The sequence below is a fragment of the Mobula hypostoma genome, chromosome 7 (assembly GCF_963921235.1).
Source record: "Mobula hypostoma chromosome 7, sMobHyp1.1, whole genome shotgun sequence".
In the NCBI taxonomy this organism is placed as follows: domain Eukaryota; kingdom Metazoa; phylum Chordata; class Chondrichthyes; order Myliobatiformes; family Myliobatidae; genus Mobula; species Mobula hypostoma.
The window spans coordinates 14947776-14974559 of NC_086103.1; the positions used below are offsets into that span (position 1 = coordinate 14947776).

General features: G+C 45.0%; 1 protein-coding gene across 1 annotated transcript in view; it reads right to left on the bottom strand.

Annotated features, from left to right (window-relative positions):
• The window catches only part of mgat4b (alpha-1,3-mannosyl-glycoprotein 4-beta-N-acetylglucosaminyltransferase B), a 340217-nt gene that overhangs the window by 51308 nt on the left and 262125 nt on the right, over positions 1-26784 (bottom strand). The window contains exon 10 of the mRNA XM_063053065.1: positions 10882-10989. Coding sequence (XP_062909135.1) covers positions 10882-10989 — 108 coding nt within the window. The remainder of the gene's footprint in view (positions 1-10881; positions 10990-26784) is intronic.

The following is a 26784-nucleotide window of genomic DNA, read 5'->3' on the forward strand; positions in this document are numbered from 1 at the left end:
TACAGGGTTCTGAGTTGGGTGATCAGCCATGATCATACTGAATGGCGGTGCAGGCTCGAAGGGCCGAATGGCCTAGTCCTGCACCTATTTTCTATGTTTCTATGTTTCTAAAGGGGGTGTTACTAAGTACTGCCATGCAGGGTGCCCAAACTTTCGCTTCGGGCCCTTTTCCTTTTTTGTTATTTTGAAACAGTAAAAGATGGAAATAAAAAAGTTTTCTTGATTAAAATACTAAAGACTTTGACCCCAGCATCTGCAGAGTATTTTGTGTTTACTAAAGAAATGTGTCATCTTTAACTTTATGCCTTTTGGAAATCAGTTCATTTTTTACTCGCTTAGCTATTCACAGTAACAGAAATTTTGATTAGGGGTGCCCAAACTTTTGCATGCCACTGTATGTACTTTGATAATAAATTTACTTTGAACTTTGAACTACAAGCAGGCTTTTTCCACTGAGGTTGGGTGAGACCAGAACTAGAGTAAAAGGTGAAGATGGCAGCGCGATGCAGCGCGCGCAGCTCTCCAGTGAAATGATATTGTATCCCTTAAATAGGGGCTGTGGACAATTCTGATTTGATGAAGACAGACGTGAGAAGCAGAGGAACATCCAGAGAAATTTCTGGAATGCCTGGTTCGCTGCTGTTGTTACTGTGCGATCGAGAATCTCCGAAGGGTAGGCCCCAAAATCCCCAGCTTTGCCTGCTCCTGGCGACCGTGGCTGAGGTCGAAACGTTCAGATAGAGATGGTACTTGGTACTCGGTGTCGGAGGGCTGATCAGAGCTCGACGTTTTCGGACGACTCAGAGTCGGACTGTGGTCGGGCATTGCAGGGAGAATTTTCTTCCTTCTCCCATCTGCATGAGATGTGGGACTTTCAAGAAACTTCGAACTTTTTTACTGTGCTATGGACTGTTCTTCATCAAGTTATGGTATTGTTGCACCGTTGTAACTATATGTTATAATTATGTGGTTTTGTTAGTTTTTCAGTCTTGGTCTGTCCTGTGTTTTTGTGATATCACACCGGAAGAATATTGTATTATTTCTTAATGCATGCATTACTAAATGACAATAAAAGAGGACTGCGTGTCCACATAATCTAATCTAATATTTACGGGGAACCTGAGGGGAAACTTCTTCACTCAGAGCAGTGAGAGTGTGGAACAAGCTGCAATGCAAGTGGTGGATGCGGGCTCAATTGCGACATTTAACAGGAGTTTGGATAGGTACATGGATGATAGGAATATGGAGAGCTATGGTCCCAGTGCAGGTGTATGGGACCAGGCAGAATGGCAGCTTGGCATTGACTGTGTTGTAGTATTCTGTGAAAGACTTTTTACAGATGTGTAATAGAGAGTGTATTGATTGGCTGCATCGTGGCCTGGTATGGAAACACCAATGCCTATGAACAGAAAATCCTACAAAACCTAGTGCATTTGGCCTAACACATCACGGATAAAGCCCTTCTAACCATCCAGCACATCTGCAGGAAACATTGTCAGAGGAAAGCAGCATCCATCATCAAAGATCCCCACCATCCAAGTAATGCTCTTTTCTCATTGCTGCCATCAGGTAGAAGGTACAGGACCTTCAGGACTTGCATCACCAGGTTCAAGAACAGTTAGTACCACTCAACCATCAGACTCTTGAACATAAGGGGATAACTACACTCAGTTGCCCATCCATTGAGATCTTCCCACACCAATGATCTCACTTTAAAGATTCTTTATCTTGTTAGCTCATGTTCTCATTATTTATTGTTATTTACTTATATTTGCATTTGCAGTTTGTCATCTACTCTCTGGTTTATCTTTCATTGATCCTATTATAGTTACTATTCTATAGATTTGAGATGAATATGCCCACAGGAAAAGGAACCTCAGGTTTGTACATGGTGACATATGTGTACTTGATAATAAAGTGAGCTTTGAACTTTGAAGTTTCCCTATGTCAAGTGGCCGCAAATCCAGCAGCACACAGTAGGGGGTGCTATTGAGCTTAACTAGATCTCTGACTGGACTGGGCTCTGGTAGCACAGACTACAATTCACTTCACTGTGTAGGTGTGAAAATTTTAAACATGTAGTCTGTTGCATGGGAGCAAGAATCCCTCGAGTCACCAAAAAAAAAGATGGCTGTCTCATACATAACTGTTTAGATTCACCTTATAGCATTCCCCACGCATGCAGAGCCTTCCTCTGCCCATCTACATCACCACAGCCCTGGTAACCAGCCCTATCTACCCATCAAGTTGGGATGTGATGTCTGGGCAGGGAGCTTACTGTTTGTATAACTGGAAAATTAAAGTGATTGATTAAACAGGGAGCTTACTGTTTGTGTAACTGGAAACAAAGTGATTGATTAAACTTGATTGAAAAAGTTTAGAGAAAAGGTGGAGTATTGATTGTAGCTCTGGTTCCCTACCTACAAGAAGGATATCACTAAGATTGAAAGAGTGCAGAGGAAATTTACAAGGACGTTGTCAGGACTTGAGGACCTGAGTCACAGGGAAAGATTGAATAGTTATGACTTTATTCCCAGGGTGCAGGAGAATGAAGGGAGATTTGATAGAGATGTACAAAGTTTGTGAGAGGTACAGATACAGTAAATGCAAGCAGGCATTTTCCCACTGAGACTGAGTGAGACTAGAGGTGAAGGGTTTAGGGTGAAAGGTGAAACGTTTAAGGGAAACATGAGCAGGAAATTCTTCACTCAGAGGGTGGAATGAGCTGACAGCACAAGAGGTGGATGCAAGTTGGATTGCAACATTTAAGAGAAGTTTGGATAAGTACATAGATCGGAGGGGTATGGAGGGCGATGGTTCAGGTGTGGGTCAATGGGTCCAGGCAGAATAAAATAGTTCTTCATGGATTAGATGGATCAAAGGGCCTGTTTTGGTGTTGTAGTGCTATGAATCATAAAGGAGTATAGGGAGGGTGAACACACAGACTTCTTCCCAGAGAAAGGGCATCAAAAGCTAAAGGGCAAAGGTAAAAGTGGCAGAGATTCGAAGGGTAACTTCTCCCTGAGTGTGGTCGCTATATGGAATAAGCCAGCAGTGGCTGTGGCAGCTACAATAACAACATTGAAAAGGCACTTGGGCAGGTAAAATTAATATTAAGGATAGCTCTATTTATCACATGTATATCGAAACATAAAATAAATTGCTCCATTTACATTTGACCAAATCAACAAGGATTGTGTAGGGCAGCTGGTCAGTGACGCCACGCTTCCAGCACCAACACAGCATGCCCATGACTTAGTAACTGGAAACTATACGTTTTTGGAACGAGAGAGGAAACTGGAGCAGCTGAAAGAAACCCGTGCAGTCACAGGGAGAATGTACAAACTCCTTACAGACAGGAATGGCAATCGAACCCCAACCTTACAGCTGGCACTTAAAGCGATGCACTAATCGCTATGGCACCATGCTGCCACACCTTGGATAGAAAGAGTTCAGAGGGATATGAGCCAAATGAGGGTAAATAGGACCAGCATCCTGGTCAGCAGGGATGAGTTGGGCCGAAGGACCTGTCCCCATGCTGCATTACAGTGTGGACCTAGAGCACAGCTGGAGCACAAAGATTCAAAGTTCAAAGTAAATTTATTATCAAAGTACATGCAGGTCACCATACACAACCCTGAGGTTCACAGTAAATACAAAGAAACACAATAGAATCAATGGAAAACTACACACAACAAAGGCAGACAAACAACCTAAGTGTAAAAGATGATAAACTTTGCAAATACAAAAAGAACAAAAATAAAAATAAACAATATATCAAGATTACAAGTAGGATAGATAAAGGGATGCAGTAGATGTTGTATATTTGGACTTTCAGAAGGCCTTTGACAGGGTGCCACATAAGAGCCCATGGTATTACCGGAAAGTTACTGTTATGGTTAGAGCATTTGCTGATTGGTCGGAGGCAGCGAGTGGGAATAAAAGGATCCTTTTCTGGTTGTCTGGCAGTGACTAGTGGTGTTCCGCAGGGGTCAGTTTTGGGACCACTTCTTTTTATGCTGTATATCAATGATTTAGATGATGGAATAGATCAGAATCAGGTATCTTATCACCGGCATGTGTCGTGAAATTTGTTAACTTAGCAGCAGCAGTTCAATGCAATACATAATCTAGCAGAGTGAAAAAAAATAATAAAATAAAACATAATAATAAATAAACAAGTAAGTCAATTAAGTATATTGAATAGATTTTAAAAAGTGCAAAAACAGAAATACTGAATATCAAAAAAAAAGTGAGGTAGTGTCCAAAGATTCAATGTCCATTTAGGAATCGGATGGCAGAGGGGAAGAAGCTGTTCCTGAATCGCTGAGTGTGAGCCTTCAGGCTTCTGTACCTCCTACCTGATGGTAACAGTGAGAAAAGGGCATGCCCTGGGTGCTGGAGATCCTCAATAATGGATGTCACCTTTCGGAGACACCGCTCCCTAAAGATGTCCTGGGTACTTTGTAGGCTAGGACCCAAGGTGGAGCTGACCAGATTTACAAGCTTCTGCAGCTTCTTTCGGTCTTGTGAAGTAGCCCCTCCATACTAGACAGTGATGCAGCCTGTCAGAATGCTCTCCATAGTATAACTATATAAGTTTTTGAGTGTATTTGTTGACATACCAAATCTCTTCAAACTCCTAATAAAAGTATAGCCGCTGTCTTGCCTTCTTTATAACTACATTGATATGTTGAGACCAGGTTAGATCCTCAGAGATCTTGACACCCAGGAACTTGAAACTGCTCACTCTCTCCACTTCTGATCCCTCTACGAGGATTGGTATCTGCTCCTTCGTCTTACCCTTCCTGAAGTCCACAATCAGCTGTTCTGTCTTACTGATGTTGAGTGCCAGGTTGTTGCTGTGGCACCATTCCACCAGTTGGCATATCTCACTCCTGTATGCCCCCTCGTCACCACCTGAGATTCTACCAACAATGGTTGTATCATCAGCAAATTTATAATGGTATTTGAGCTATGCCTAGCCACACAATCATGTGTATATAGAGAGTAGAGCAGTGGGCTGAGCACACATCTCTGAGGTGCGCCAGCGTTGATCATCAGCGAGGAGGATATGCTATCATCAATCTGCACAGACTGTGGTTTTCCGGTTAAGAAGTCGAGGATTCAATTGCAGAGGGAGGTACAGAGGCTCAGGTTCTGCAACTTCTCAATCAGGACTGTGGGAATGATGTTACTAAATGCTGAGCTATAGTCGATGAACAGCATCCTGACGTAGCTGTTTGTGTTGTCCAGGTGGTCTAAAGCCGTGTGGAAAGCCACTGATATGGAGTCTGTCGTTGACCTATTGTGGCGATAGGCAAATTGCGAGGGGTTCAGGTCCTTGCTGACGCAGGAGTTCAGTCTAGTCATGACCAACTTCTCAAAGCATTTCATCACTGTGGATGTGAGTGCTACCGGGCGATAGTCATTAAGGCAGCTCACGTTATTCTTCTTAGGCACTGATATAATTGTTGCCTTTTTGAAGCAAGTGGGAACTTCTGCCCATAGCAGTGAGAGGTTGAAAATGTCCTTGAACACTCCTGCTAGTTGGTTGGCATAGTTTTTCAGAGCCTTACCAGGTACTCCATCGGGACCTTCTGCCTTGCGAGGGTTCACTCTCTTTAAAGACAGTTTGACGTCGGCCTCTGAGGCAGAGATCACAGGGTCATCAGGTGCAGCAGGGATCTTCATAGCTGTAGTTGTGTTCTTCCTTTCAAAGCAGGCATAGAAGGCGTTGAGTTCATCTGGTAGTGAAGCATCGCTGTCATTCATGCTATTGGGTTTCGTTTCATACGAAGTAATGTCTTGCAGGGCCTGCCAGAGTTGCCGTGCATCCGATGTCACTTCTAACTTCATTCAAAATTGTCTCTTCGCCCTTGAAATAACCTTGCGCAAATCCTATCTGGTTTTCTGGTACAGGCCTGGGTTGCCAGACTTGAATTCCACAGATCTAGCCTTCAGCAGATGATGGACCTCCTAGTTCATCCACGGCTTTTGGTTTGGGAATGTACAGTAAGTCTTTGTGGGCACACACTCATCCACACAGGTTTTAATGAAGTCGGTAACAACAGCAGCATCCCATCCGGGCTTTGTTGCCAAGTTTGCAGATGAATCAAAGATTGGTGTAGGGGCAGGTTGTGTTGAGGAAACAAAATGACTGCAGAAGGACCTAGACAGATTAGGAGAATGGGTAAGAAAGTGGCAAATAAAATACAACGTTGGTCATGCGCTTTGGTGGAAGAAATTAATGCGCAGACTATTTTCTCAACAGGGAGAAAATCCAAAAATCTGAGATGCAAAGGGACTTGGGAGTCCTTGTACAGAACTCCCTTAAGGTTAACTTGCAGGTAGAGTTGGTGGTGAGGAAAACAAATGTAATGTAAGCATTCATTTCTAGAGTCTAGAATAAAAGAGTAGGGATGTGATGATGAGCAGGGCCGGATTAACCTAGTAGTGAAAGTAGCATATGCTACGGGCCCTGCATTTCCAGGGCCCCGCAATAAATGCTTGCAAGCTGCAGTCTGGTGAAATCGGCATCTCACCATTGTGTTGCCCTTAAGGCATTTTTTTTCACTTTATTAAATTTCCGCTTTAAATAATTTGTTTGTAACTATTTTCTAGTTGAAGTTAAATGTTGATAACTATGTTGTAGTTTAACAAAGGGTAAAATTTATTGTTTATGGTATATCGCAGCGTGAAATGATTTCAGTTTTGCCGCGTCTTGTGGGTACCTTCCATTTCGGGAAAAACAGAAAGGAGGGGGCCTGCGTGAGCAGCACGAAGGTGAAAAGCTGCATCTCCACCCACAAAGAAACGTTACAGAAGCAACGCTGTAAGTTCATACAACAGTAGACGTGTTGAAGTAAATATAGTAATGCGGATTCTGTTAAAAGTAGCGTCGGTTGATGAGGTTATTTTACAAGTATTTACAATGCAAATGTGGTGTAGGGAATGAAACAGACACTGAATATGTTTTGTATTATTTTATGAACAGTTAACACCATACGATGTCAATGTGGAAGAGTGAACAGTAAACGGTCAACTTTACTGCGGCTCTGTCTTCATTGGCTCTGGTTTAACCTGGTGTTTAGTCAGAGTTTCAACACACTGCACGAGAACACTACACACCGTGTTCTCACGACGATCAGGCAACGCTGTTGTTTTCATGTTGGGGAGCTGCATGCTGCATGGTTTGTGTGTGCAGGCATGTGTTGGCTCCTTGCTGTGTTGTGGTGATCTTTGTGCTATCTCCCACGCTCCCAAGCCACTGCAGCGTGCGCTGTTACGCCGCTGACTTTGACTGTGCGCTATGTTTTGCCGTCTGGACCAGATGAAAGATTTGTGAAGTTTTTGGACATGGAAGGTCACAGTGCTGAACAGTTCGCTCAAAATTTACTTAACTTTTTAAAGAAAAATGACATTGATATAAAAGACTGCCGTGGTCAAAGTTATGACAATGCCACCAACATGAGTGGCAAGTATAGTGGCTTACAAGCACTAATTAAAGAGCTGAATGAGTTTGCGGATTACATTCCATGTTTTGCACATTCACTAAATTTGGTTTGAAAATGTGCTGCTGAATGTTGTCAAGAAGCATTAATTTTCTTTCAATTTGTGGAAAGACTGTAGACATTTTTTTCTGCTTCTACTTATCAGTGGGATCTCCTTTCTGCTGCATTATCTGATGGTGGTGCTCATTTGCCCATTGTGAAAAGAATGTCAGATACCAGGTGGTCAGCTCGTGCAGATGCAACAAAAGCACTTTTACACAGCTTTTCTGCGATAAAACAAGTCTTGGACGACATTTCAAATAACAATGATCAGAAGGCAGATTATCGACAACAGGCTCGTGGACTACTTTCAACCATGAGGTTGGAAACAGGAATAATGGTCATATTGTGGGATCAAGTATTACAGCATTTTCAAATGACCAGTGCTTCTCTGCAATCTTCTGGCCAAGACTTGAACATAGCTTGTGCACTCTATGAACCCTTGAATGGATATATTCAAGCTATGTGGTCTACTTTTTCAGACATTGAGCAAAAAGCCAAGGATCTGACTAAGTGTGAAGATTATCAACAGCAAACTCAAAGAAAACTCAAGCAAAATCACGCGGATGATGGTTTCAGTGGTTCCAGCACTCTTGATCCACTTGTTGAATCTCAAACGCCTTCTCAGAAGTTTAAAAGCCGAACATTTCTTGCCATTGTTGACAGCTTGCTTTCTGCCCTGTCAAAAACACAGAAAGCTTATCTAAAGGTGAATGGTGTTTTTGGATTCCTTCATCAGTTACAGTCGTTTACACCTGAAGAGATTGTAACGAGGTCATCAAATCTTATTAAATCATATCCAGAAGACCTGGAAGAAATTTGTGCAGTTTACTGAACTGTTGAAAACTGATCTTACTTCTCATATTAGCACCAAACAAGACCTTGTAGAGTTACAGTTGTACCGTTTGATAACTGACAATTCTTTGGAGTCATGTCTTCCAAATGTAGAAAATGCCTTGTGCATCTATTTGTCACTCACGGTTACCAACTGCAGTGGAGAACGCTGATTTTCAAAACTGAAAGGATTAAAAATGAACTAAGGAGCACCATGGGTCAAAACAGATTGAACAATCTCACTCTAATGAGCATTGAACATGAACTTCTGCGTGAAATAGACATTTCCAGTATCATCAACAAATTTGCTCATGCTAAATTTAGAAAGTGTAAATTTTAAATTGTAGTTTTGTTACTTCTGACATTTGAAATTGATACCTACATGTAAGTAATACTATTACTGAAGTGTCAGGCATTTGTCGTATTATCTGGCTGTATAGCAAATTTAAAAAATGAATTACTTTACTATGCAAGTAAATAATTTATGATTTAATACTTACGTGCATTTTTTAAATTTAGGGCCCCTTTATAACATATGCTACAGGCCCTGCACTAGCTTAATCCGGCCCTGATGATGAGGCTTTATAAGGCATTGGTGAGGCGTCACCTTGAGTATTATGAACAGTTTTGGGCTCCTTATCTAGGGAAAGATGCACTGGCATTGGAGAGGGCTCAGAGGAGGTTCACAAGGATGATTTCAGGAATGAAAGGGTTATCATATCAGGAACATTTAATGGCTCTGGGCTTGTACTCGCTGGAATTTAGAAGGACGAGGGGGAATCTCATTCAAACCTTTTAAATGTTGAAAGGCCCAGACTGAGTAGATATGGAAAGAATGTTTCCCATGGTGGAGGAGTCTAGGACAAGAGGGTGCAATCTCAGGATAGGAGGGGCGTCCATTTAAAACAGAGATATGGAGAAATTTCCTTAGCCGGAGGGTGGTGAATTTGCGGAATTTGTTATGACAGGCAGCTGTGGAGACTAGGCTGTTGGGTGTATTTAAGGCGGGGATTGATAGGTCTTGATTGGCCATAGCATCAAGGTTATGGGGAGAAGGAAGGGGAGTGGAGCTGAGGGGAGGGATGGGGGGAAAGGATCAGCCATGATTGAATTGTGAAGCAGACTTGATGGGCCAAATGGTGTAATTCTGCTCCTATGTCTGATGGTGTTATGTCTACTTGAGACGAAGAATCCTTGAAAGTGAGTCTATAGGTTGTGGGAACAGTTCAGTAAGTTGAGTGAAGTTAACCCCTCTGGTTCAAAAGCCTAATGGCTAAGGGGTAATATCTGTTCCTGAACCTGGTAGTGTGGGTCCTGTGGCTTCTCTACCGCCTTCCTGATATCAGCAGCTCAAAGAGAGCATGGAGATCAGCAAGAGAACATGCTTGGTCTTCATTTTACAAGAGCAGGATAAAGGACTGCAGGTGAAGATGGTGAGCACCAAAGTAGCGGAGCAGTTAGCACGATGCTATTACAGCACAGAGCGTCAGAGTTCGGCGTTCAGTTCCGTCGTTATCTGTAATGAGTCTGTACGGGTGAATTTCTTCCGGATGCTCCGGTTTCCTGCCACATTCCAAACACATACTGGTTAGTAGGCCTGTTGGCCATCGTAAATTTTCCTGTGATTAGTCTAGGGTTACAACTGGGGATCGCTGGGTGGTATGGCTGAAAGGACCAGAAGGGCCTGTTCCGTGCAGCATCGCAATAAATAAATTTTAAAAATATACAAGAATTATAGCAGGACCGAGAGGTTTCACAAGGCTGAAGAGAAAACTGACCTGTTAAATGATTAAAATTCTGAAAGCATTTTTGTGCGGGTGATAAAGATCTCCAGCTCATGAGCAACAGAGTCAGGAGGAAACAGGAAATTCAGGACAAAAGGCTTGCACCACAATCCTGCTCTCAGTCACAGAGAGGGGTGGTGGCAGATATCAGAGATTACAGAGGAGGAATGTGGCAGTGGGAGGATGGAGGATGGAGGATGAGGGGGAGCAGTTGCTCTGTGCCAGATTTCTGAAACAGAATCTCCCACACAAAACAGGCTAACTAGATATTTATTGCTTATTTATTTATTACTATTTCTTTTTTTTCCTCTCATTTTGTATTTGCAGTTTGTTATCTTTTGCACACTGGTTATTTGTCCGTCTTTGTCAGAATCAGAATCAGGTTTACTATCACTGGCATATGTTGTGAAATTTGTTGTTTTGTGGTTGTGTGCGGATTTTCCTTGATGCTATTGTGTTTCTTTGTATTTAATGTGAATGCCTGCAAGAGAATGAATCTCAGGGTTGTATAAGGTGACATATATGTATTTGATAATGTATCTACTTTGAATGTTGAACTTGATGCAGGGCTACAGAACCGATGAGTGTCAGCTCCAAATGAGAGAGGGTCTTGGAACGTTCCAGAAGACCGTTTCTTAATCTCAGGCTTTCTCTTGGGTTACACAGTTCACAGCAGGACTCTGAATAGGAAATCACATTGCTGAACTTACTTTTAACTTCTGGATCTTTCCGGCCAGTGAGGAATGCGTCCCAACATGCTGGAAGAGGGAGGGCTTGAAACGGATTCGAAGGTTTGCCTTCTGTCGGTCACAGTGTTTCTGGAAGAGCAAGAGAAAGAGACAGAAATAAATCCTTTTCTGATTGCACCCCTGACATCTGTTCGTTGCCAAGATGAAGAAATTTTTAATTGCAAAAAAAATGAAGAATATCACAGTAAAATGTCAGCAGAGAATGGTGAAATATTGCATGCAGCTCGGATGAAATCAAACCAAATAAAACAGATTGATTTGGAGTACAAGCCCGTTAAAATATGTACACAAGTTGCTGCAACAACACTTAACAAATGTACACAAGTTGTCCCCAAATCAGATGTTGAAATCGTCAGTCTGATTGGTCACAGGACTGGCCCTACAGCCCACAATGATGTGCCAAACCAGTGACTCCTAATTAATCTTCCCTGCATGTTGACCATGCCCCTCCCTTCTCTGTGCATAGCTAAGACTCTTAAATACTCCCATGTCATCAGCCTCTACCACCCCTGGTAGCACATTCCAGCCACCCATCACTCTGTGTAAGAACAAAATTGGCCCACACACCTCCTTTGAACTTACCCCTTTCTCACCTTATAGGTGGCACAGTGACATAACGGTTAGCCTAAATCAATTACAGTGCCAGAAATTTGGGTCCAGTTCCTGCCGCTCTCTCTGTGATAATTAACCTGATTTTGATTCTGAGCTATTAAGCAGTTGCTGTCTGCAAGGAGATGATACAATCTCTGTAACCATATGGGTTGCTTCCCACATTATAAAGACGTACAGGTTAAGGTGAGTGAGTTGTGGGTTTGTCACGTCAGTACTGGAATTATGGTGACACCTGTAGGCTGCCCCCACCCGACGTCGGCGTGTAACATCATTTACACCATCATAGCCAGATGATAAACCCAGCACCCGAGTGCCCTCATTACCATCTCGGTTGACTTCAACCAGGTTACCAAGGCTAGAACACTGCCCAACTTCACGCAGTATGTGAGCTGTACAACCAGAGGGGAGAGGACTCTGTACTTGATGTATGCTAATGTTAAGGATGCATACAGCTCCTCTCCCCTCCCCCTCACTGGGAAGGTCAGATCACAACCTGGTGCATCTAAAACCCTGCTACGTGCCTCTGGTGAAGAGTAAACCTGCAACCTCGAGGACAGTGAGGAAATGGTCGGAGGAGGCTTATAAGGCGCTCCAGGGTTGTTTTGAGATGACAGACTGGCAGGCACTCTGTGAGCCACATGGAGAGGATATTGATGGGCTCACAGAGTGCATCACTGATTACATCAACTTCTGTGTGGACTGCAATGTTCCGACAAGAACTGTCCTTTGTTATTCAAATAACAAGCCATGGGTGACAAAGGACATTAAGGACATCCTGAACGTTAAAAAGAGGGCATTTAGAGAGGGAAATAGGGAGGAGCTGAGGGCAATACAGAGTGACCTGAAAACCAGAATCAGGGAGGCTAAAGACAGGTACAGGAGGAAGCTTGAGTGAAAACTCCAGCAGAACAACATGAGAGAGGTCTGGAGGGGGATGAGGACCATCACTGGGTTCTGGCAAACTAGCAACAGAGAAACTGAAGGCAATGTGGACAGGGCCAACGAACTTAACCTGTTCTTTAACAAATTTGACATTGTGGCCCCTGTCCATCCCACACATGAGCCATCTGTTGTCGGCCCCCAACCAACACTTATTCCACTCTCCCTTCCTACCCCTCCTCACAGTCCCCCACCCTGCTCTCATGACTATACCCCTTCCCCACACAAAACCACCATGGTGGGCTTCACAGCTGAACAGGTGAGAAGACAGCTGAAGCATCTCAACCCAAGCAAGGCTGCAAGACCAGATGGTGTCAGTACCAGGGTGCTCAAAGCCTGTGCCCCTCAGCTATGTGGAGTACTTCGCCAGGTCTTCAACCTGAGCCTGAGTGTCCAGAGGGTTCCTGTGCTGTGGAAGACGTCCTGCCTCGTCCCTGTGCCGAAGACGCTGTGCCCCAGCGGCCTCAATGACTACAGACCAGTGGCTTTGACCTCCCACATCATGAAGACCCTGGAGGGACTCGTTCTGGAGCTGCTCCAGCCGATGGTCAGACCACACTTAGATCTCCTCCAGTTTGCCTACCAGCCCCGACTAGGAGTTGAGGATGCCATCGTCTTCCTGTTGAACCGTGTCTACGCCCACCTGGACAAGCCAGCGAGCACTGTGAGGGTCATGTTTTTTGACTTCTCCAGTGCGTTCAACACTATCCGCCCTGCTCTGCTGGGGGAGAAGCTGACAGCGATGCAGGTGGGTGCTTTCCTGGTGTCATGGATTCTTGATTACCTGACTGGCAGACCACCGTATGTGTGCTTGCGACACTGTGTGTCCGACGGAGTGATCAGCAGCACTGGGGCTCCACAGGGGACTGTCTTGTCTCCCTTTCTCTTCACCATTTACACCTCGGACTTCAACTACTGCACAGAGTCTTGTCACCTTCAGAAGTTTTCTGATGACTCTGCCATAGTTGGATGCATCAGCAAGGTAGATGAGGCTGAGTACAGGGCTACGGTAGGAAACTTTGTCACATGGTGTGAGCAGAATTATCTGCAGCTTAATGTGAAAAAGACTAAGGAGCTGGTGATAAACCTGAGGAGAGCTAAGATACCGGTGACCCCTATTTCCATCCAGGGGGTCAGTGTGGACATGGTGGAGGATTACAAATACCTGGGGATACGAATTGACAATAAACTGGACTGGTCAAAGAACACTGAGGCTGTCTACAAGAAGGGTCACAGCCATCTCTATTTCCTGAGGAGACTGAGGTCCTTTAACATCTGCCGGACGATGCTGAGGATGTTCTACGAGTCTGTGGTGGCCAGTGCTATCATGTTTGCTGTTGTGTGCTGGGGCAGCAGGCTGAGGGTGGCAGACACCAACAGAATCAACAAACTCATTCGTAAGGCCAGTGATGTTGTGGGGATGGAACTGGACTCTCTGACGGTGGTGTCTGAAAAGAGGATGCTGTCCAAGTTGCATGCCATCTTGGTCAATGTCTCCCATCCACTACATAATGTACTGGGTGGGCACAGGAGTACATTCAGCCAGAGACTCATTCCACCGAGATGCAACACAGAGCGTCATAGGAAGTCATTCCTGCCTGTGGCCATCAAACTTTACAACTCCTCCCTTGGAGGGTCAGACACCCTGAGCCAACAGGCTGGTCCTGGACTTATTTCATAATTTACTGGCATAATTTACATATTACTATTTAACTATTTATGGTTCTATTACTATTTATTATTTATGGAGCAACTGTAACGAAAACCAATTTCCCCTGGGATCAATAAAGTATGACTATGACTATGACTATTATGTTTAAGTTGTACAAGATGTTGGTGAGGCCTATTTTGTCTCGCATAGATAGATAGGGGTGAGTCTGTGGAACTCATTCCCCATTGTGGCCTGGTCACTGCAATTACAGGTTATAACTGAGTTATTACAGTGAATGGGGACTCTCTGTTGTTCCTGATAACACTATAATCTCAGCGACACACACCCATCCAATGTCACAACCATACCAAGAAAATGGTTCATGAACAGAAGAATCAGAAGGAAACAGGAAGTTCAGGAGAAACTGCATGAGTCAGCTCCCTTTTCGCATACTTATTTAATTCTTCTGTATGTGCTGTCTGTGTGTGTGTGTGAGTGTGTTTGTGTGTGTGTGTATGAGTATTACAAACCATCTATATACAGTATATATAGACTGCATGTGTTATCGTAACTATATGTACTGTGTGTGAGTGAGTGTATGTGCTGTGTGTGACCTAGTGTATGTGCTGTGTGTGACCGAGTGTATGTACTGTGTGTGAGTGTGTATGTGCTGTGTGTGAGTGTGTATGTGCTGTGTGTGAGTGAGTGTATGTGCTGTGTGTGAGTGTGTATGTGCTGTGTGAGTGAGTGTATGTGCTGTGTAAGTGAGTGTACGTGCTGTGTGAGTGAGTGTATGTGCTGTGTGTGAGTGAGTGTACGTGCTGTGTGAGTGAGTGTACGTGCTGTGTGAGTGAGTGTATGTACTGTGTGTGTGAGTGAGTGTACGTGCTGTGTGAGTGAGTGTATGTGCTGTGTGTGAGTGAGTGTATGTGCTGTGTGTGAGTGAGTGTATGTGCTGTGTGAGTGAGTGTATGTGCTGTGTGAGTGAGTGTACGTGCTGTGTGTGAGTGAGTGTATGTGCTGTGTGAGTGAGTGTACGTGCTGTGTGTGAGTGAGTGGACGTACTGTGTGTGTGTGAGTGTATGCACTCTGTGTGTGTGAGTGTATGTACTGTGTGTGAGTGAGTGTATGTGCTGTGTGTGAGTGAGTGTATGTGCTGTGTGTGAGTGAGTGTATCTACTGTGTGTGAGTGAGTGTATGTGCTGTGTGTGAGTGAGTGTACGTGCTGAGTGTGAGTGAGTGTATGTGCTGTGTGTGAGTGAGTGTATCTACTGTGTGTGAGTGAGTGTACGTACTGTGTGTGAGTGAGTGTATGTGCTGTGCGAGTGAGTGTATGTGCTGTGTGAGTGAGTGTACGTGCTGTGTGTGAGTGAGTGTATGTACTGTGTGAGTGAGTGTATGTACTGTGTGAGTGAGTGTATGTGCTGTGTGTGAGTGAGTATATGTGCTGTGTGTATGTGAGTGTATGTGCTGTGTGTGAGTGAGTGTACGTGCTGTGTGAGTGAGTGAGTGTATGTACTGTGTGAGTGAGTGTACGTGCCGTGTGAGTGAGTGTATGTGCTGTGTGAGTGTACGTGCTGTGTGTGAGTGAGTGTACGTGCTGTGTGTGAGTGAGTGTACATGCTGTGTGTGAGTGAGTGTACTGTGTGTGAGTGAGTGTATCTATTGTGTGTGAGTGAGTGTACGTGCTGAGTGTGAGTGAGTGTACGTGCTGTGTGCTGTGTGAGTGTATGTGCTGTGTGAGTGAGTGTATGTGCTGTGTGCGAGTGAGTGTATGTGCTGTGTGAGTGAGTGTATGTACTGTGTGTGAGTGAGTATATGTGCTGTGTGTATGTGAGTGTATGTGCTGTGTGTGAGTGAGTGTACGTGCTGTGTGAGTGTACGTGCTGTGTGAGTGAGTGAGTGTATGTGCTGTGTGAGTGAGTGTATGTGCTGTGTGTGAGTGAGTGTATGTGTTGTGTGTGAGTGTATGTACTGTGTGTGAGTGAGTGTCTGTGCTGTGTGTGAGTGAGTGTATGTGCTGTGTGTGAGTGAGTGTCTGTTCTGTGTGAGTGAGTATATGTGCTGTGTGTGAGTGTATCTGCTGTGTGTGTGAGTGTATGTGCTGTGTGTGAGTGAGTGTATGTGCTGTGTGAGTGAGTGTATGTACTGTGTGAGTGAGTGTATGTGCTGTGTGTGAGTGAGTGTATGTGTTGTGTGTGAGTGTATGTACTGTGTGTGAGTGAGTGTATGTACTGTGTGTGAGTGAGTGTGTGCTGTGTGAGTGAGTGTATGTACTGTGTGAGAGTGAGTGTATGTACTGTGTGTGAGTGAGTGTATTAGCTGTGTGAGTGAGTGTATGTGCTGTGTGAGTGAGTGAGTGAGTGTATGTGCGGTGTGTGAGTGAGCGTATGTGCTGTGTGAGTGAGTGTATGTACTGTGTGTCTGAGTGTATGTACTGTGCGTGAGTGAGTGTATGTGCTGTGCGTGAGTGAGTGTACGTGCTGTGTGTGTGTGAGTGTACGTGCTGTGTGTGAGTGAGTGTATGTACTGTGTGTGAGTGAGTGTATGTGCTGTGCGTGAGTGAGTGTATGTTCTGTGCGTGAGTGAGTGTATGTGCTGTGTGAGTGAGTGTATGTGCTGTGCGTGAGTGAGTGTATGTGCTGTGCGTGAGTGAGTGTACGTGCTGTGTGTGTGTGTGTACGTGCTGTGTGAGTGAGTGAGTGTACGTGCTGTGTGAGTGAGTGAGTGTACGTGCTGTGTGTGAGTGAGTGTATGTGCTGTGTGTGAGTGTGTGTATGTGCTGTGTGTGAGTGTACGTGATGTGTGTGAGTGAGTGTATGTACTGTGTGAGTGAGTGTATGTGCTGTGTGTGAGTGTGTGTATGTGCTGTGTGTGAGTACGTGATGTGTGTGAGTGAGTGTATGTACTGTGTGTGAGTGAGTGTATGTACTGTGTGTGAGCGTATGTACTGTGTGTCTGAGTGTATGTGCTGTGTGTGAGTGAATGTACTGTGTGTGAGTGAGTGTATGTACTGTGTGTGAGTGAGTGTATGTATGTGTTGTGTGTGTGTGAGTGTACGTGCTGTGTGTGAGTGAGTGTATGTGCTGTGTGTGAGTGAGTGTATGTGCTGTGTGTGAGTGAGTGTACGTGCTGTGTGAGTGAGTGTAGGTGCTGTGTGTGACCGAGTGTATGTATTGTGTGTGAGTGAGTGTACGTGCTGTGTGTGAGTGTATGTGCTGTGTGAGGGAGTGTATGTACTGTGTGTGAGTGAGTGAGTGTATGTACTGTGTGTGAGTGAGCATATGTGCTGTGTGTGTGTGAGCATATGTGCTGTGTGTGAGTGAGTGTATGTGCTGTGTGAGTGAGTGTATGTACTGTGTGTGAGTGAGTGTACGTACTGTGTGAGTGAGTGTATGTACTGTGTGTGAGTGAGTGTACGTGCTGTGTGTGAGTGAGTGTATGTGCTGTGTGTGAGTGAGTGTACGTACTGTGTGTGAGTGAGTGTACGTGCTGTGTGTGAGTGAGTGTATGTGCTGTGTGTGAGTGAGTGTATGTGCTGTGTGTGAGTGAGTGTATGTACTGTGTGTGAGTGAGTGTAGGTGCTGTGTGTGAGTGAGTGTACGTGCTGTGTGAGTGAGTGTAGGTGCTGTGTGTGACCGAGTGTATGTATTGTGTGTGAGTGAGTGTACGTGCTGTGTGTGAGTGTATGTGCTGTGTGAGGGAGTGTATGTACTGTGTGTGAGTGAGTGAGTGTATGTACTGTGTGTGAGTGAGCATATGTGCTGTGTGTGTGTGAGTGTATGTGCTGTGTGTGAGTGAATGTATGTGCTGTGTGAGTGAGTGTATGTACTGTGTGTGAGTGAGCGTACGTGCTGTGTGTGAGTGAGTGTATGTGCTGTGTGTGAGTGAGTGTACGTGCTGTGTGTGAGTGAGTGTATGTGCTGTGTGAGTGAGTGTATGTGCTGTGTGTGAGTGAGTGTATGTGCTGTGTGAGGGAGTGTATGTACTGTGTGTGAGTGAGTGTATGTGCTGTGTGTGAGTGAGCGTATGTACTGTGTGTGAGTGAGCGTATGTACTGTGTGTGAGTGAGCGTATGTGCTGTGTGTGTGTGAGCGTATGTGCTGTGTGTGAGTGAGTGTATGTACTGTATGTGAGTGAGCGTATGTGCTGTGTGTGTGAGTGTATGTGCTGTGTGTGATTGAGTGTATGTTCTGTGTGTGTGTGTGTGTATGTGCTGTGAGTGAGTGTACGTGCTGTGTGTGAGCGTACGTGCTGTGTGTGAGCGTACGTGCTGTGTGTGAGCGTATGTGCTGTGTGAGTGAGCGTATGTGCTGTGTGTGAGTGAGTGTATGTACTGTGTGTGAGTGAGCGTATGTACTGTGTGTGAGTGAGCGTATGTGTTGTGTGTGTGTGAGCGTATGTGCTGTGTGTGAGTGAGTATATGTGCTGTGTGAGAGTGAGTGTATGTACTGTGTGTGAGTGAGTGTATTAGCTGTGTGAGTGAGTGTATGTGCTGTGTGAGTGAGTGTACGTGCTGTGTGAGTGAGTGAGTGTATGTGCGGTGTGTGAGTGTGTGTATGTGCTGTGTGTGAGTGTACGTGATGTGTGTGAGTGTGTGTATGTGCTGTGTGTGAGTGAGTGTATGTGCTGTGTGTGAGTGAGCGTATGTACTGTGTGTCTGAGTGTATGTGCTGTGTGTGAGTGAGTGTATGTACTGTGCGTGAGTGAGTGTATGTGCTGTGTGAGTGAGTGTATGTACTGTGTGTGAGTGAGCGTATGTGCTGTGCGTGAGTGAGCGTATGTGCTGTGTGTGTGTGAGCGTATGTACTGTGTGTGAGTGAGCATATGTACTGTGTGTGAGTGAGCGTATGTGCTGTGTGTGTGTGAGCGTATGTGCTGTGTGTGAGTGAGTGTATGTGCTGTGTGTGAGTATGTGCTGTGTGAGTGAGTGTATGTGCTGTATGAGTGAGTGTATGTACTGTATGTGAGTGAGCGTATGTGCTGTGTGTGTGAGTGTATGTGCTGTGTGATTGAGTGTATGTTCTGTGTGTGTGTGTGTGTATATGTGCTGTGAGTGAGAGTACGTGCTGTGTGTGAGCGTACGTGCTGTGTGTGAGCGTATGTGCTGTGTGTGAGTGAGCGTATGTACTGTGTGTGAGTGAGCGTATGTGTTGTGTGTGTGTGAGCGTATGTGCTGTGTGTGAGTGAGCGTATGTACTGTGTGTGAGTGAGCGTATGTGCTGTGTGTGAGTGAGCATATGTACTGTGTGTGAGTGAGCGTATGTGCTGTGTGTGTGAGCGTATGTGCTGTGTGTGAGTGAGCGTATGTACTGTGTGTGAGTGAGTGTATGTGCTGTGTGTGAGTGAGTGTATGTGCTGTGTGAGAGTGAGTGTATGTACTGTGTGTGAGTGAGTGTATTAGCTGTGTGAGTGAGTGTACGTGCTGTGTGAGTGAGTGAGTGTATGTGCGGTGTGTGAGTGTATGTGCTGTGTGAGTGAGTGTATGTGCTGTGTCTGAGTGTATGTACTGTGTGTGAGTGAGTGTACGTGCTGTGAGTGAGTGAGTGTATGTACTGTGCGTGAGTGAGTGTATGTGCTGTGTGTGAGTGAGTGTATGTACTGTGTGAGTGAGTGTATGTGCTGTGTGTGAGTGAGTGTATGTGCTGTGTGAGTGTATGTACTGTGTGTGAGTGAGCGTATGTGCTGTGCGTGAGTGAGTGTACGTGCTGTGTGTGAGTGAGTGTACATGCTGTGTGTGAGTGAGTGTATGTACTGTGTGAGTGAGTGTATGTACTGTGTGTGTGAGTGTATGTACTGTGTGTGAGTGAGTGTACGTGCTGTGCGTGAGTGAGTGTACGTGCTGTGTGTGAGTGAGTGTATGTACTGTGCGTGAGTGTACGTGCTGTGTGTGAGTGAGTGTATGTGCTGTGTGAGTGAGTGTATGTACTGTGTGTGAGTGAGTGTACGTGCTGTGTGTGAGTGAGTGTATGTGCTGTGTGAGTGAGTGTATGTACTGTGTGTGAGTGAGCGTATGTGCTGTTCGTGAGTGAGTGTATGTGCTGTGCGTGAGTGAGTGTATGTGCTGTGCGTGAGTGAGTGTATGTGCTGTGTGAGTGAGTGAGTGTACGTGCTGTGTGTGATTGAGTGTATGTGCTGTGTGAGTGAGCGTATGTTCTGTGTGTGAGTGAGTGTATGTGCTGTGTGTGAGTGTGTGTATGTGCTGTGTGTGAGTACGTAATGTGTGTGAGTGAGTGTATGTGCTGTGTGTGAGTGAGTGTCTGTACTGTGCTTCGTGTAGCTGTACATGTGTGTATGAGTGAATGAGAATTAAACTTCAACTTGAAAATAGTGAGGTATATTCATGGATCATTGTCCATTCAGTAATCGGGTGACAGAGGGGAAGAAGCTGTTTCTGAGCACGGAAGGTGCATAAACAGACCAAGGCGAATGAAATGGAGGAATGTGGTGGAGGAGGGAGAGACGGGAGGACACAGGCCCTTCTGTGCTGGCCACTAACTACCGATCTCAGCGCAATCCATTTACCATCCCTACATTCCCAACAACTTCCCCCGGATTCTACCCACTACAGGCAATTTACCCTGGCCAATTAACCCAAAAACCTGCATGTATTTGGATGTGGGAGGAAACCCATACGGTCTGTCTACCGTGTGCTTATGCCAAATGTATCTGCCTCTACCACCACTCCTGGCAGCACCTTCCATGCACCCACCATTCTCTGTGAAAAATACCTACCTCCGACATCCCTCCTATACTTTCCTCCAATTATCTTAAAATTATGCTCCCTCATTTTATCCATTTCCACCCTCGGAAAAAAAGTCTCTGGCTGTCCTTTAGAAACCAGAGAACCTACAGCACAGAAACAGGCCCTTTGGCCCTTCTTGGCTGTGCCGAACCATTTTCTGCCTAGTCCCACTGACCTGCACACGGACCATATCCCTCCATACACCTCCCATCCATGTATCTGTCCAATTTATTCTTAAATGTTAAAAAAGAACCCGCATTTACCACCTCGTCTGGCAGCTCATTCATACTTCCACCACTCTCTGTGTGAACAAGCCCCCCCTAATGTTCCCTTTAAACTTTTCCCCCCTCACCCTTAACCCATGTCCTCTGGTTTTTTTCTCCCCTTGCCTCAGTGGAAGTCTGCTTGCATTCACTCTATCTATACCCATCATAATTTTATATACCTCTATCAAATCTCCCCTCATCCTTCTACGCTCCAGGGAATAAAGTCCTAACCTATTCAACCTTTCTCTGTAACTGAGTTTCTCAAGTCCCGGCAACATCCTTGTAAACCTTCTCTGCACTCTTTCAACCTTATTTATATCCTTCCTGTAACTTGGTGACCAAAACTGAACACAATACTCCAGATTCGGCCTCACCAATGCCTTATACAACCTCATCATAACATTCCAGCTCTTATACTCAATACTTTGATTAATAAAGGCCAATGTACCAAAAGCTCTCTTTACGACCCTATCTCCTTGTGACGCCACTTTTAGGGAATTTTGTATCTGTATTCCCAGATCCCTCTGTTCTACTGCACTCCTCAGTGCCTTACCATTAACCCTGTATGTTCTACCTTGGTTTGTCCTTCCAACGTGCAATACCTCACACTTGTCAGTATTAAACTCCATCTGCCATTTTTCAGCCCATTTTTCCAGCTGGTCCAAGTCCCTCTGCAGGCTCTGAAAACCTTCCTCACTGTCTACTACACCAGCAAATTTGCTGATCCAATTTACCACATTATCATCCAGATCATTGATATAGATGACAAATAACAATGGACCCAGCACTGATCCCTGTGGCACACCACTAGTCACAGGCCTCCACTCAGAGAAGCAATTCTCTACCACCACTCTTTGGCTTCTTCCATTGAGCCAATGTCTAATCCAATTTACTAACCTCCCATGCGGGACCTTGTCAAAGGTCTTACTGAACTCCATGTAGACAATAACCACTGCCTTCCCTTCATCCATTTTCCTGGTAACCTCCTCGAGAAACTCCCAATAGATTGGTCAAACTTGACCTACCACGCACAAAAGCCATGTTGACTCTCCCTAATAAGTCCCTGTCTATCCAAATGCTTGTAGATTCTGTCTCTTAGTACTCCCTCCAATAACTTACCTACTACGGACGTTAAACTCACCGGCCTATAATTTCCCAGATTACTTTTCGATCCTTTTTTAAACAACAGAACAACATGAGCCACTCTCCAATCCTCCGGCACCTCACCCGTAGACAGCAACATTTTAAATATTTCTGCCAGGGCGCCCGCAATTTCAACACTAGTCTCCTTCAAGGTCCGAGGGAACACCATGTCAGGTCCCGGGAATTTATCCACTTTAATTTTCTTTCTAAACCTCGTATCATCTTGTACACCTCTGTTAAATCACCTCTCATCCCCTTTCACTCCAAAGAGAAAAGCCCTAGCTCGCACAATCTATCCTCATAAGACATGATTTTTAATCCAGGTAAATCTTCTCTGCACCCTCTCCAAAGCTTCCATATCCTTTTCATAATTGAACATAAAACTCCAAGCGAGATCTAAGCAGAGTTTTACAGAGCTTCATTATTATCTCGCAGTTTTTGAACTCAATTCCTCAAATAATGAAGACCAACACACCATATGCCTTCTTAACCACTTTATCAACTTTCATGGGTACTTTGAGGAATCAATGGACGTGAATCCCACGATAATCTTGCCATTAACTCTGTGCTCCTTTCAAATTCAACCTTACACAGTAAACCCATCTGCCACTTTTGATGATGAATCTGCTTTGTTCTCTTCAGGCAGAGCCGTCCAACACACCAGCTGCGATAAAAATAATTTATCACCTTCCTCAACCATTTAAATCTTGTGGAACTCAATCATCGATTTCCTCACTTGCAGGCCACAGCATCTCCACAATCTCAATCAGCATAGCTGCACCACAAGGCTGTGTGCTTACTCCCCTGCTCTACTCACTTTACACTTATGACTGGGTGGTTAAGGACAGCTTCAATGCCATATTCAAGTTTGCTGATGTTGGCTGAATCAGCATTTAGGAGGGAGATCTGACTGAGTGGTGCCATAACAACGTCTTGCTTAATGTCAGAAAGATCAAGGAGCTGATTATTGAGTTCAAGGGAAGGAAACCAGAGGTCCATGAGCCAATTGTCATCACCATTATCATTTCTGAGGATCTGTCTTGGGCCCAGTTATCCCAGTCAAATGGGATAACTTCACTGAACTTCACTTGCCCCATCACTGAACTGTTCCTCCAACCTATGGACTCACTTATGAGGACTCTTCATCTCATGTTCTCCATATTTATTGCTTATTTATTCATTGTTATTTCTTTTTTCTTTTGTATTTGCACAGTTTGTTGTTCTTTGTACGTTGATTGCCTGTCCATCCTGTTGGGTGCGGTCTTTCACTGATACTATTGTGTTTCTTGTATTTATGGTGAATACCCACAAGAAAATGAATCTCAGGGTTGTATATGGTGACATATATTTACTTTGGTGATAAGTATTTGGCAAAAAATAATTTTGGTAAAGTTACTGATCCTCTGAAAATGGTTCTGCCAATCTATCAGCTACCACGTAGACATTAAGCACACAGGTTACATAAAACACCAGAGGCAGCATGGTCAAACTGAGAGCCAGAACGGATCAGTTGCTAAAGTCATTTTATATGACGTCGATGCTTTACAATGTACAATGACAATGTTTGAAGGAGGTCGAGGTCACAGGGAGGATGTACAAACTTCTTACAGACAGTGACAGGAATTGAACCCGGTGTCACTGGCACTATAAAGCGATACGTTACCATGCTGCCCTTTTTTTGCAAACAATCCTGCACTAGCATAAATCTCAGTTGCCTTGCAAACAGGGTTTCAGACTGTCTCCAACAACGGTTCAGTTGCTCATTTCAAACAGATTTATCTGATTGCCAGCCCAGTAGAGACGAGGTAAATGCCCCCAATGAATTCAGAGCAGCAGTATCTGAGACTGAAATCAGATCAGTGTGACTACAGAAGAAGCCAGAATTGAACTCCAAACTCTGACACCCTGAGCTGTAATGGTTTCACTGCACAAATCCAAATTGCAGGTCTTGCTTGTAATTGAAACAGAGACATATCTTGCACCAGCTCAGCCTCCTAAGTCTGCTAATGCTTTAATGCTCTCATTAGTAATTGTTTACAAATCTCATAAGCCTGAGAGCTACTTATCTGTAACTTCATCCGCTGTACATTTCCCTTCCTCCCAGTGGCTCCAGAGCCCAATCATTACCGCTCACTCTGTCTTCTACCTCGTTTCCTGGAGACTGGAACTGATAAACTAATACTATCCATCCATCAGCATCACACAGGGTAGCCAACAAAGATTTATTTTACCTATTTATTTAGAGATACAGCGCCAAACAGGCCCTTCTGGCCCTTTTAGCGCTCCGCCCAGTAAATTCCACCCCCCCACCACCAATTTAATCCTAGCCCAATCAGTAACTTACAATGACCAATTAACCTACTAATCGGTGAGTCTTTCAAATGTGGGAGAAAACTGGAGCACCCAGAGGAAACTCACGTGGTTCACAGGAAGAACGCACAAACTCCTTAGGGAAGACACTGGATCCCCCAAGCTGTAATAGTGTTGCGCTAACTGGTATTCTACTGTGGCGGTTAATTGTTTTCAATGGCCACGGTTCTTTCTCTCCAGGAACTCTGTACACACTCTTCGAAACAACTAGTTTCACCAGTCAGTGTAGAAAACCACACTTACAGACCCCAGTTTTCCAAACTAACCCCAGCCCATCCTCTTTTACAGCCCATCGCCATCTCCATCCTCCTGTTTATTCTTGCTCCCCAGCAACGAGAATATCTTCAAAGGGCCATCCTCAAAAAAGGTGGCATCCATCATTAAGGACTCCATCACCCAGGGATGCCCTCTTCTCATTGCTACCATGACGGAGGAGTTACAGGAGCTTGAAGGCACACACTCAGCATTTCAAGAACACCTTCTTCCTCACTGTCATCAGATTTCTGAATGGACAATGAATCCATGTAAACAACCTCATTTTATTTTCTTTTTCTCACTACTAATTCAATTTATATTTTTATAAATACTTATTGTGACTGATAGGTTTTTTATTATTATATATTGCAATGTACTGTTGCCACAAAACAACATATTTTACTTCATATGCCAGTGATATTATACCCGATTCTGATTTCCTGTCAGCATCCTCTAGTTCAGAGGGTCACTTGTTCAAGAGGTCCCACAGACCAGGAACATAAAACAACATAGAATAGTACAGCACAGCACAGGCCCTTCGGCCCACAATGTTGTGCCGACCCTCAAACCCCGCCTCCGATATAACCCCCCACCTTAAATTCCTCCATATACCTGTCTAGTAGTCTCTTAAATTTCACTAGTGTATCTGCCTCCACCACTGACTCAGGCAGTGCATTCCACGCACCAACCACTCTCTGAGTAATGAGCTCTCAATGTGTCACTCAGCTCAGAAGCACATCTGTTGCATGAATGTACCACAATAGGATCATAGCCTTATAGAGTGGCCCAATTCGTCTGTGCTGACCACAGCATCCTCCCTGCTAGCCTCTGTTGCCCGTGCTTGGCTCATAACCCTCATAGCTCCTCCCTCCATGTACCTATCCGAATACTACATGTCGCAATTGCACTTTCAACAACTTTGTTTACTGTGATAAGGAGATTGGCTTTTATAAGATAAGATTAGTTTTATTTGTTCATGGCTTGGCTTCGCAAACGAAGATTTAGGAAGGGGGCTGCCCATGTCTACTGCAGGCTCGCTGGTGGCTGACGAGGTCAATATGGGACAGGCAGGTCTGACCACAGCGGCTGCAAGGAAAATTCTGTTCTGGGTTTGGGGCTGCTGTGTCACGGTTCTTCCTCCTTCTCCTTTTGTCCTCAATGCCAGCTCTGCGTGCGTTCTCGAAGGAGGAGACAGACTGGTGAATGGTGTGTCGCCAGGCCTCGCGATCGGAGGCTAGATTAGACCACTGGCAATGGTCAATGTGACAGGCACCAAGGGATTTCTCCAGAGAGTCCTTGTACCTCCTCTTCGGTGCCCCTGTCACGGTGGCCAGTGGAGAGTTCTCCATACAGCACAGTCTTGGGCAGGCGATGATCCTCCATCCTGGAGACGTGCCCAGCCCAGCGCAGCTGGGTCTTCAACAGCATGGCCTCGATACTGGTGACCTCCGCCTGTTTGGGGACTTCGATGTCGGTGACGAAGTCACTCCAGTGGATGTTGAAGATGGTGCGGAGGCAGCGCTGGTGGAAACGCTCAAGGAGTCGTAGGTGGTGATGGTAGGTGACCCACGACTCGGAGCTGTACAGGAGGGTGGTCAGTACAACGGCTCTGTGCCTTTCTTCAAATGCTTGTTGTTCCAGACTTTTTTGTACAGCCTGCCAAATGCGCTATTTGCCTTTGCCAGTCTGTTGTCAATCTCTTCGCCGATCTTGGCACCTGACGAGATGGTGCACCCCAGGTAGCTGAACTGGTGGACTGACTTCAGCTCCAGCCGGCTGGATCTCCCGTCCATTCTGTTCTCCAATGTTCGCTCCCTGGACAATAAATTGGACTACATCCAACTCCAACGAAATAGTCGGCAGGAGTACAGAGTCTGCTATGC